Source organism: Trachypithecus francoisi, unplaced genomic scaffold (assembly GCF_009764315.1).
Source record: "Trachypithecus francoisi isolate TF-2019V2 unplaced genomic scaffold, Tfra_2.0 Lachesis_group20, whole genome shotgun sequence".
Classification (NCBI taxonomy): domain Eukaryota; kingdom Metazoa; phylum Chordata; class Mammalia; order Primates; family Cercopithecidae; genus Trachypithecus; species Trachypithecus francoisi.
In genome coordinates this window covers 55,923,731-55,936,636 of record NW_022681466.1, presented here as the reverse complement: position 1 = coordinate 55,936,636, position 12,906 = coordinate 55,923,731, and the positions used below count along the sequence as shown (strand labels likewise).

Below are 12,906 nucleotides of genomic sequence, written 5' to 3'. Positions count from 1 at the left end.
ATGAGGCAAGGTGTAGTTTGATTTCATAGGTTTGAGAAAAGGGCAGTTGTAGGAGCTGGAGGAGGGAGAACAAAGCGCATCTTAAAGAAGCCTATAGGATCCTTTCCAGTGACTTCTGATCCTAAACCATAGAAACGCTCTAAAATGGGGTTAGAGTTGCTAGTGGTAGGAACAGTAATGGATATAAGCACTGGGTTACACTGGTGGGATTGACAATTGGCAGGGGGCGGGTGGGGCAATCCCTTTAGTAAGATGGAGGTATGGCTTTAAGTCGGCACATCCCTCCTCCGAGGTCCAGCCTTGATCCAGATGACATTTACTCGCTGAGCATATAAATTTCAACTTGGAGTATCATGGTACCTCAACCATAAGCAAGATGCGGGGGTGGCAGTGGCCTCCCTGGAGGGGCAGAGGTATTTTTCTGAAGTAGAGAGTTGTCTCTGGCTTTGCAAACCTCCACAAGGTATAACAAGGCAAGCATCAAATGTTATAACCTGTGGTGAATCTGATTTGTTACACTGTTGACACAATGAGGGATAGTTAGAGGGAAGGAAAGCAAAGGAAAAGATGGATAGACTAAGCTTTTCTCAGCTTTAATTTGGTAGGGCTTGATCCAGGAACAATGGCCCATGATTCTGATGATAATGGCGCTTGCTTGACTCGGGTGTAATGTGTCCATCCCCTTTCCACTGTACAAACAGTAGTCTCGGTGGTTAGCAGCACAAGGTAGGGTCCTTCCCAGGCTGGCTTGAGTTTCCCTTCTTTCCACCCTTTGATGAGGATGTGGTTCTCAGGCTGGTGTTGGTTTACCAGAAATTCAAACAGTGGTAGCTGTGCTAAAAGACGGCTCCTGCAGCTTCTCCTTCCTTGGTCTGTGTACAGACTCGTCACCGCAGTATGTGAGGATGCTTTACCCCAGGTTGCTAGCTGGTTTCTTTCTGTGTTGCTGAGAGTCTGGGTTTATTCGTCACACCAGGTGGGTCTCGGTCCCTTACCCCTGAGGCCACTGCAAGAGCTGGCGGGGCGCCTCCTCATGAGAAAGGACCAGAGACCAACACCAGAGGAGAATGTATCCCCATACGGGCCACCAAAATTGTTAGAAATACCAAAATTGTTAGAAATAGATAATCAGTGCCACAAAGAAAAGTCAGCATGGAGATAAAAGATCTCTCAGCAAGGCAATCTTTCCTTTCTGCAGAAAGGGTGCTCAATCACAGATGGAACAGTGGCGAGAGCACCTAGAATGGTGAATTATTTATAAAAGATTTTCAATTTGCTTTGCCCAGATCCATCAAAGGAATCACTATCTATGGAAGCTATAGCCTTATGAAATGTATTTCTTAAGCAACAAGACTTGAATGTCAAAATGACTGACTCCTTGACCCATGGGCTGCAGAATGGATATTGTGTTACTAGGAGTGAAAACAACATTCATCTCCTTGTACATCTCCATCAGAGCTCTTCGGTAACCAGATGCATCTCAATGAACAGTAATATTTTGAAAGGAATCTTTTTTTCTAAGCAGTCGGTCTCCACAGTGTGTTAAAATATTCAGTAAACTATGCCACAGACATATCTACTGTCATCCAGGCTTTGCTGTTTCCTTTATAGAGCACAGGCAGAATAAATTTGGCATAATTCTTAAGGGCTAGGATTTTTGAAATGGTCAATGAGCACTGGTTTCAACTGAAAGTCACCGGTTGCACTAGCCTCTAAGAAGAGAATCTGCCAGTCCTTTGAAGCTTTGAAGCCAGACATTGACTTCTCTCAGAAATAAGGCTGTTTGCTTTCTTATCACTTGTGTCTTCATGGGAGTAGTGCTTTTAACTTCCTTCAAAAACTTTTCCTTGCATTCACAACTTGGCTAACTGGAGCAAGGGGCCTAGCTTTCAGCCACCTCTTGGCTTTCAACATGCCTTCCTTACTAAGACGAATCATTTCTAGCTTTTGATTTAAAGTGAGAGATATGTGACTCTTCCTTTCACTTAAATACAATTAATAACCCTTTTTAGGGTTATTAATTGGCCTAATTTTAATATTGTTGTATCTCAGGAAATAGGGAGGCTTTAAAGCATTCCCTTATATAGTATTTCATTAACCTCTCTTTCTCTTTTTCTTCATTTATAAACAATGCATCAAGAATTTTCTTTGTATGTGTATTTTTAATTTACTAATGCTTTTATTTCTATGGAATACAAATTTCAGGAATGGCTTGCCTGACTGAAGCATATATGTATTTTTTATTTAAGTAGATGTATCCAGAATGCTTTGCAAAGATACAACTATTAAATTTTCACCAGGAATGTTTGAGAAATGTTTTTCTTCTATTCATATCAGTGATAGGTATTATCATTAAAAACTATTTTTGGTCATCTATTGAGTATATAGTGATTCCATGAATTGTGTGTTCATATCTTTTGCCCATATTTTGGGGGGTGGGGGTGCTTATATACAGTCCTGCCATCAAATAAAGGAGAGTCTAGCTCAGTGCCAGCCACAGTACTTGTTGACTGTGACTGTGGAGTATGTACTTCATCTCATTGAGTCATCTGGAAGTTTTATTTTGGTATTTGCTATTTATGTCCATAGTTCTCCTTGTCCTAACCCGGGTGTCTTCTTGAGGGTACTCCCAGAACTTTCACAGTCATCATCTCTGCACACCCACTGTCCTTTACACACAGGTATTTAGGAATAGTCCTCATCTTTCCTCTGGCCACAGGAGTGAAAGGGAGTATCTTCAGGCCCATCTACCTACACCCTACCTTCTATAGCTGCTACTCTTTCTCTTTAGTGCCATGTTGAATTTAGCACTTCTCTATGAAGCTTGTAGTCTCTGAGCTACACCTAGAAAATGAAGTATAAGTGCCCGCTGTTCTTAAATTTCCTCTCAACCTACCTGAAATTTCCAGGGGTGTCAATAATGTTGCCCTCAATCTCCAACCATGATTGGAGCTCAGGAATGGAAGATCAGGTGCTAATCCTGACTTAGGGAACCAGACAACCTCTAAACTCTTGTCACATGCACTCCAACCTCCTTCCCTCATCAGCTGGTCACAATTTCCCATTGATAGAATAACTGCTTTGATGCCACATTTTGCATTCTTCTTTACTTTATACTCCATTGTTTAATGGAGTATACATTGTTTAATGGAGTAAACTTCTTTACTTTATACTCCATTGTTTCTTAAGAGCCCAGTATTTTCCATTTAAAGTCTGGGCTTTTAGAACTTTAGAACTTTTGTCTCAGCTGCTGGTTAAAAATATACATTCGGGACGGGCGCGGTGGCTCAAGCCTGTAATCCCAGCACTTTGGGAGGCCGAGACGGGTGGATCACGAGGTCAGGAGATCGAGACCATCCTGGCTAACACGGTGAAACCCCGTCTCTACTAAAAAATACAAAAAATTAGCTGGGCGAGATGGCGGGCGCCTGTAGTCCCAGCTACTCGGGAGGCTGAGGCAGGAGAATGGCGTAAACCCGGGAGGCGGAGCTTGCAGTGAGCCGAGATCGCGCCACTGCACTCCAGCCTGGGTGACAGAGCGAGACTCCGTCTCAAAAAAATAAAAATAAAAAATAAAAAATATATATATATATATACACACACACATATATACATTCGAGGCTGGATGTAGTGGCTCACATCTGTAATACCAGGGCTTTGGGAGGCCAAGGTGGGAAGATCTCTTGAGCCAGAAGATCAAGAACAGCCTGGGCAACATAGACTCTGTTTCTACAAAAATTTAAAACTTAGCCAGGCATGGTGGTACATGCCTGTAGTCCTAGCTATTTGGGAGGCTGAGGTGGGAGATTACTTGAACCCAGGAGGTAGAGGCTGTAGTGAGCTATGACCATGCTGCTGCATTCTAGCCTGGGTGATAGAGTGAGGCTCTGTTTCTCACAGGTGTGCGCTTTCTCTCTCTCTCTCTATTAGAGAATGGATATGGACATCTATTAGAGAATGGATTATCTCTATTATAGAGAGAGAGAGAGAGAGAGAGAGTTTTTGGTCATCTATTTTTGGTCATATATAGTGTGTATATATATATATATAGAGAGAGAGAGAGAGAGAGAGAGAGACTCATATATATTAATATATATTAAATATAGGGCCGGGCGCGGTGGCTCAAGCCTGTAATCCCAGCACTTTGGGAGGCCGAGACAGGCGGATCACGAAGTCAGGAGATCAAGACCATCCTGGCTAACACGGTGAAATCCCGTCTCTACTAAAAAAATACAAAAATCTAGCCGGGCGAGGTGGCGGGCGCCTGTAGTCCCAGCTACTCAGGAGGCTGAGGCAGGAGAATGGCGTAAACCCGGGAGGCGGAGCTTGCAGTGAGCTGAGATCCGGCCACTGCACTCCAGCCTGGGCGATAGAGCGAGACTCCATCTCAAAATAAATAAATAAATAAATAAATAAAAAAATATAGTTATTTATGTGTGTGTGTGTGTGTATAAGACATATACATAGTCATTATGTTATGCATTTTGGGGCTTTGTTCCCAGATATATATTCCATTCAGAAACTCATATAACTTCTTTTTTTGAGACTCTATCTTTCCTCTGAGGAGGTTAAAATATGCTATTCTGGCATATTGACTAAGTTAAAGACACTTGAAAAGCAATAGATATGAGAAGATCACCTGCACTTGGGCTGTTTCTTCAAAGTAGAAGATGAAATTCCCATGTGAAAGTAACTCTCCCTATACTATAAGGAAAGGCATAATTGTTATCTTCAAGGATGAGAAGTTGAGACCAACAGAATACTGTACAGACGTTGTTAGAATAACTCTTATCTTTTAAGACTCCCCACATAATTTAGTCACATTTTCACAGTTTGCTGTTCTTTGTCCAATCCAATACATAAGTAACTGACTCTAAGTGCTTCTTTGGGCCTTCATTTCCTTAAGAGGACTCCTGTGCCATATAAAACTTGTAACTAAATTTGTACAGTTTTCTCCTATTATTCTATCTTATGTCAGTTTAATGGTCAGACCCAGCAGGGATCCTACGAGGATGCAGGTGTAGTTTTTCCGCCCCTGCATGTAACTACTGCTTGAATGATGAGAAGAAAAGCAAAGAATGAAAGCAAACCTCAGTTAATTGCTCTAAATGTTGTCCCACTATGTTTGTTACAGCACATGAATTGGTGTTAAATTGGCCAAGAGAGAATAGTTATCCTTCGGGCATTTTACCAGGGAGTAAAACTTTGACACTTGTCACCCAATATTTATTACAAGCTCTGTTAAAAGAAGCAATATTCAATAAGGGTTGACTGAAAGACACATAGATAGACATTTCAGATTTTGTAAAATATATTCCTGGCTTCACTCAAAGTTAGCAGGAATTTGAGAACCTAGATTGCAATCTGTTGGTTCTTTCAAGAATTGCTTTTTCTGAATTGCAGTCCAGTGTGGCATCGTTTGCCTACATTTGAAGTAACTATAAGAAATTGCCCTAAAAAAGTCATTGTTTAATTTATTACAATCCCATCATAAAAGATTTTCACTTCAGTACATAAGGGCCCCTTTAATAAAGAGAAGCTCCTAACTGTAATTTGAACCCCAGGATTCATTGATTTTTTGAAGGGTTTTTGTGTCTCTATCTCCTTCAGTTCTGCTCTGATCTTAGTTATTTCTTGCCTTCTGCTAGCTTTTTTTTTGAAAAGATCAACAAAATTGATAGACCGCTAGCAAGACTAATAAAGAATAAAAGAGAGAAGAATCAAGTAGATGCAATAAAAAATGATGAAGGGGATATCACCACCCATCCCACAGAAATACAAACTACCATCACAGAAAACTATAAACACCTCTACGCAAATAAACCAGAAAATCTAGAAGAAATGGATAAATTCCTGGACACATACACCCTACCAAGACTAAACCAGGAAGAAGTTGAATCCCTGAATAGATAAATAGCAGGCTCTGAAATTGAGGCAATAATTAATAGCCTACCAACCAAAAAAACTCCAGGACCAGACAGATTCACAGCCGAATTCTACCAGAGGTACAAGGAGGAGCTGGTACCATTCCTTCTGAAACTATTCCAGTCAATAGAAAAAGAGGGAATCCTCCCTGACTCATTTTATGAGGCCAGCATCATCCTGATACCAAAGCCTGGCAGAGACACAACAAAAAAAGAGAATTTTAGACCAATATCACTGATGAGCATCTATGTAAAAATCCTCAATAAAATACCGGCAAACCGAATCCAGCAGCACATCAAAAAGCTTATCCACCATGATCAAGTGGGCTTCATCCCTGGGATGCAAGGCTGGTTCAACATACACAAATCAATAAATGTAATCCAGCATATAAACAGAACAAAAGACAAAAACCACATGATTATCTCAACAGATGCAGAAAAGGTCTTTGACAAAATTCAACAGCCCTTCATGCTAAAAACGCTCAATAAATTCGGTATTGATGGGACGTATCTCAAAATAATAAGAGCTATTTATGACAAACCCACAGCCAATATCATATTGAATGGGCAGAAACTGGAAGCATTCCCTTCGAAAACTGGCACAAGACAGGGATGCCCTCTCTCACGACTCCTATTCAACATAGTGTTGGAAGTTCTGGCCAGGGCAATCAGGCAGGGGAAAGAAATAAAGGGTATTCAATTAGGAAAAGAGGAAGTCAAATTGTCCCTGTTTGCAGGTGACATGATTGTACATTTAGAAAACCCCATCGTCTCAGCCCCAAATCTCCTTAAGCTGATAAGCAACTTCAGCAAGGTCCCAGGATACAAAATCAATGTGCAAAAATCACAAGCATTCTTATATACCAATAACAGACAAACAGAGAGCCAAATCATGAATGAACTCCCATTCACAATTGCTTCAAAGAGAATAAAATACCTAGGAATCCAACTTACAAGGGATATGAAGGACCTCTTCAAGAAGAACTACAAACCACTGCTCAACGAAATAAAAAAGTACACAAACAAATGGAAGAGCATTCCATGCTCATGCATAGGAAGAATCAATATCGTGAAAATGGCCATACTGCCCACGGTAATTTATAGACTGAATGCCATCCCCATCAAGCTATCAATGACTTTCTTCACAGAATTGGAAAAAACTACTTTAAAGTTCATATGGAACCAAAAAAGAGCCCACATTGCCAAGTCAATCCTAAGCCAAAAGAACAAAGCTGGAGGCATCACGCTACCTGACTTCAAACTATACTACAAGGCTACAGTAACCAAAACAGCATGGTACTGGTACCAAAACAGAGGTATAGACCAATGGAACAGAACAGAGCCCTCAGAAATAATACCACACATCTACAACCATCTGATCTTTGACAAACCTGACAAAAAAAGAAATGGGGAAACGATTCCCTATTTAACAAATGGTACTGGGAAAACTGCCTAGCCATATGTAGAAAGCTGAAACTGGATCCCTTCCTTACGCCTTATACAAAAATTAATTCAAGATGGATTAAATATTGAAATGTTAGACCTAAAACCATAAAAACCGTAGAAGGAAACCTAGGCAATACCATTCAGGACATAGGCATGGGCAAGGACTTCATGTCTAAAACACCAAAAGCAATGGCAACAAAATCCAAAATTGATAAATGGGATCTAATTAAACTAAAGAACTTCTGCACAGCAAAAGAAACTACCATCAGAGTGAACAGGCAACCTACAGAATGGAGAAAATTTTTGCAATCTACTCATCTGACATCCAGAACCTACAAAGAACTCAAACAAATTTACAAGAAAAAAACAATCCCATCAAAAAGTGAGTGAAAGATATGAACAGACACTTCTTAAAAGAAGACATTTATGCAGCCAACAGACACATGAAACAATGCTCATCATCACTGGCCATCAGAGAAATGCAAATCAAAACCACAATGAGATACCATCTCACACAAGTTAGAATGGCGATCATTAAAAAGTCAGGAAACAACAGGTGCTGGAGAGGATGTGGAGAAATAGGAACACTTTTACACTGTTGGTGGGACTGTAAACTAGTTCAACCATTGTGGAAGACAGTGTGGCGATTCCTCAAGGATCCAGAACTAGAAATACCATTTGACACAACCATCCCATTACTGGGTATATACCCAAAGGATTATAAATCATGTTGCTATAAAGACACATGCACATGTATGTTTATTGCGGCACTACTCACAATAGCAAAGACTTGGAACCAACCCAAATGTCCATCAATGGTAGACTGGATTAAGAAAATGTGGCACATATACACTATGGAATACTATGCAGCCATAAAAAAGGATGAGTTCCTGTCCTTTGTAGGGACGTGGATGAAGCTGGAAACCATCATTCTCAGCAAACTATTGCAAGAACAGAAAACCAAACACCGCATGTTCTCACTCATAGGTGGGAATTGAACAGTGAGAACACTTGGACACAGGAAGGGAACATCACACACCAGGGCCTGTCGTGGGGTGGGGGGAAGGGGGAGGAATGGCATTAGGAGATATACCTAATGTAAATGATGAGTTAATGGGTGCAGCACACCAACATGGCACATGTATACATATGTAACAAACCTGCACGTGGTGCACATGTACCCTAGAAATTAAAGTATAATGAATAAAAAATAAAAATAAAAATTTGAACCCCAAATGTCTGTACTTCTTAGCACTTGTTTGTAATTATCTTTTTTTTTTTTTTTGAGATGGAGTTTCGCTCTGTTGCCCAGGCTGGAGCGCAGTGGCGTGATCTCGGGTCACTGCAAGTTCCACCTCCCGGGTTCACGCCATTCTCCTGCCTCAGCCTCCCGAGTAGCTGGGACCACAGGCACCCGCCACCACGCCTGGCTAATTTTTTGTACTTTTAGTAGAGACGGGCTTTCACCGTGTTAGCTAGGATGGTCTCGATCTCCTGATCTTGTGATCCGCCCGCCTCGGCCTCCCAAAGTGCTGGGATTACAGGCGTGAGCCACTGCGCCCGGTCAGTAATTATCTTATAAACATTGTCAATAGTGTGTTTGGTCATGTTTTCCTTTTCACATTCACTGCTAGGAATCTTAGATCCAAACTTGTAAACAACCCACGACGACTATTTAGGTCATTATTTGGGGCTTTGTTCCCAGCTTCATTTACTATCCCCTCTCTTATTTTTTTCTTCTTTCATCCTACTTTTAGTTTACATTTTGTTGTTGCATCTTCTCTATTCTTGTGAGCTTACTTAAATCCTTTCTGGACATGGAGATACAAACAAATAAATATAAGGCTCATAAACAAATATATTTCGGTAAAGTTTGTATCTATTTTGTAGAGATGGGGTTTCATCATGTTGTCCAGACTGGTCTCAAACTCCTGGGCTCAAGCAATCCACCAGCCTCAGCCTCCTAAAGTGCTGGGATTACAGGCGTGAGCCACAGTGTCTGGCCAAGAAGCAATTCTTTAAATGTCTTAACCCACCTTCCCATGGTCACAATGTCGGAAGAGTTCAGCGAACATATGCCTCCGCATGTCAGCTTTTATGACCTCCCGGAATTCATCTGCAGAGTGGCAAAGGTGCTTAAGGAGTTCCTCAAACATTTCACTCTTCAAGTCTTTAATATGTGAAGAGATGTACTACAGGGAAAAAAAGAGGATAAACGATTGACTTAAAACCATGCTCTACTTGGATTTTCCCCAGGATTCAACCAATGTGCATGAAATATATTGGCTGTAAAATGTTTCCATATGATTTGCTTATCATTTAGACAAAGCATTTTCATGTTAGCTGCTCTAAAAGCTGTGATGCAGAGAGAGGTAACTAATGCAGTCCCCAGTACCACACATCAGTGGGACTAGATATTTTTGGAGCTATTTCCCTCTACATCACATCAACATTATATAGGGCAGACTTTCCTCACAGTGTGAAATAGCAGTAGTTGCCTGTAAAATGCTACCTGCAAATTAAAAATTCTAAAAATTGAATGTAGTTTTTCTATGGTATATATATATGGTATATAAAAGCACATGTATTGCAAGACTGGCTGCATTTAATTACTGGCGTGTAAGGGACAAGGATCATGGGTGGCTTTTTGTTTTTTGATATTGCAATAAGATATCCTTTGTCTATGATCTTCTTTTAAAAGTATAGGGACTGAAAACATCTATACTCTTCGGCCATTTCTCTTGATCCCTGTTGAGTAGATTCCCAGAAGTGGAATTTCTAGCTTAGAGGATTAATGCACCTGAATATTTTGTAGGTTTGACATGGGGCTTGCACACTTTTGCACTCCTATCACTAATACATGAGTGACTATTTCTTCTCAGCCTCACTATCAGTGTGTATTGGCAGTTTTTGCCAATTTGATAGGTCAGGAACAAATTACATTCTTGGTCTACACTTTACTATAAGAGGTAGAAGGTATCCTGTGATAGAAGTGATCAAGCACTGCAAGAGTTTCTGAGAGCACTCCTTTTAAAGTGTGAGCTCAGTTCACAGCCGATGATTTCCTCCCCTGCCTCATGCACAGCAGTAGCCAAAGTTATACTGCATGACCCCACTTCCATAGCCATAAATGATTGAACCAGGGGAAACACTTAAGGCCATTCAGATTCTCTCCACTAGGAACTGGGGATTACAACTGAGTAACAGCCAGTTAATCTGAGTGGGCCTGAATTTGTGAATGTGTAGTCGAGGCAAAACTTTACATCTACTCTCTTAGGGTCTTTGGCTGGGCCTGAGAATTAAATTGACATAAGATAGGTTAGTAGGAGAAAGGCATAAAGATTTAATATAAATTTTATGTGACATAGGAGCTGTCATAAAGAAATGAAGACCCAAAGAAATGGCAAAAACTATATGCTTTTATTAATATATTGGGTTGAACAAAGAGATGCAATTGTGGAAAAGTAACTAAATTATGTTGGGAAGCTAAAAGGAAGATAATAATTATTTTAACAAGGTCTGTTTGTACAGAATTCTCTCAGCTAAGACTCCCAATTGAATAATGTTTCCTTTCTCCTAATACAGGGAGGACATCTTTCACATGGGAGATTTTAACTTCCTATTTTCAGGAAGAAAAAAGGAGATTAGAATGCCCTTCTTGTATCTATTTTTCAAGTGCCTTTAGCTGAAAGTAATCCTTATGCCAGAGTGGAATGTTTTGGGGTAGCATATTTTGCCACCCTTCAAATGTAAATTTAAGAGTTTTGGGGTGGCCAGATTCCTCCATATGAACTGAGACTGCCGGGAAAGTCTGTTATGGAGAGAAACAGATGAAATGGAAAGCAGAGAGAAGCAGTCTTAACACTTTCCAAGTCCTTGTTCTAGTCTCTTCCTGAAGCCCTTGGATTGTGCACATTTCATATTCAGCTGTACAGCTCAGGTTGGTTTCTGGTGCTTGTAATTAGCATGCATTTAACATGGTTTGTAAAAATCATGTTCCACTTTAGTAATTTGTTTAAAATGGAACATGTTTTTGGCATATTTCATTGACATATAATTTTTGTTTTTATTTCTTTAGAGATAGGGTCTCATTCTATTGCCCAAGCTGGAGCGCAGTGGTACAGTGGCACAATCATGGCTCACTGCAGCCTTGACCACAAGAATCAAGTGATCCTCCTACCTCAGCCTCCTGAGTTGCTGGAACTACAGGCGCAAGCCACCATACCTGGCTAATTAAAAAAAAAAAACAAAAAACAACTGTATGTGTAAAGATAGGGTCTCACTATGTTGCCCAAACTGGTCTCAAACTCCTGGGCTCAGGTGATCTTCCTGCTTCAGCCTCCCAAAGTACTGAAATTACAGGCATGAGCCACTGTACCCAGGATCACTGTCATCATTCTTGATGGATCAATGCACACAGTTAAGTTCTTATCTGTTACCATGGGAAGCAGAGTAGTGGAAACGGCTAAGAACTTACTCTGAAGCCTATCTGGGCTCAACTCCCTGTTCTCATGTCCCTTCATTTGTGAAATGGGTATCACAGTAGTAGTTACCTCACTGAGTTATGGTATGTACGATCTGGGTGTTTCACATAGTAAGTTCTCTTCAGCCATTGTGCTTGTCTACTCTTGAGGTAGGTAAGAAATTGGCCAAGAACATCTTCTTCATTAAATAAACAGTCCTCTTAGCTGATAAACAACTTTAGAAGGAGAAAATCCAACAAGATCAGCAGTTCTCAAAGCATGATCCCTAGATCAACAGCATCAGCATCATCTGAGAACTTGTCAGAAATGCAAATTTTTGAGCCCCCCCACCCCCAACATTTACTGAATCAGAAATTCCGGGGGTAGGGCCCAACAAGCTATAGTTTTTAACAAGCCTCCCAGGTAATTCTGATGCTCGTTAAAGTTTGAGAACCACTGAACTCCATGATCTGGGGTATCTGGTCCTAATTAGTATCCTAATCTTAGTATCCTAAGATCCTGTTGTTTGATCCTTAATGACTTTTAACTTGACTAGTAGGTATTTTTATATATCACTCATAAGTTAGAATTATTGAATAATTGACATTTCCGGCAGCATTGTAGCTCAGTCCTCTAATGCTGAAAAAAAATTGGTATTTGGAAGAATTGGTATTTGGAAGAGTCATCCTGTTTTAAATTAAGTTTTTGGGAATTGACTTCAAAGCCATATGAGTTTTCTGGCTGTGGGAATGCTACTGAATCAATAATTAGTTTTAAAAGGCTGAGGCAGGAGGATCGCTCGAGGCCAAGAGCTTGAGGCCAGCCTGAGAAACATAGGAAGACCTCATCTCTACAAAAGATTTAAAAATTTAGCCAAGAGTGGTGGTGCATGCTTGTAGTCCCACTTAGGAGGCTGAGGTGGGAGGATCACTTGAACCCAGTAGTTCAAGGTTTCAGTGAGCTATGACCACATCATTCCAGCCTAGCAACAGAACGGGACCATGTTTCAAACAAACAAACAAACAAAAAAAGAATTAGTTAAAAAAACCTTTCTCTGGGCTGGGCATAGTGGC

The 12,906-nt window shown here is 40.5% G+C and overlaps 1 protein-coding gene across 4 annotated transcripts in view; it reads right to left on the bottom strand.

The window, feature by feature from the left end:
- Positions 1-12,906, bottom strand: part of EFCAB5 (EF-hand calcium binding domain 5) — a 180,989-nt gene that overhangs the window by 79,857 nt on the left and 88,226 nt on the right. For all 4 annotated transcript variants that reach the window (XM_033184403.1, XM_033184401.1, XM_033184402.1 and 1 more), the window contains exon 8: positions 9,407-9,562. In XM_033184403.1, the coding sequence (XP_033040294.1) occupies positions 9,407-9,562 (156 nt within the window). The remainder of the gene's footprint in view (positions 1-9,406; positions 9,563-12,906) is intronic.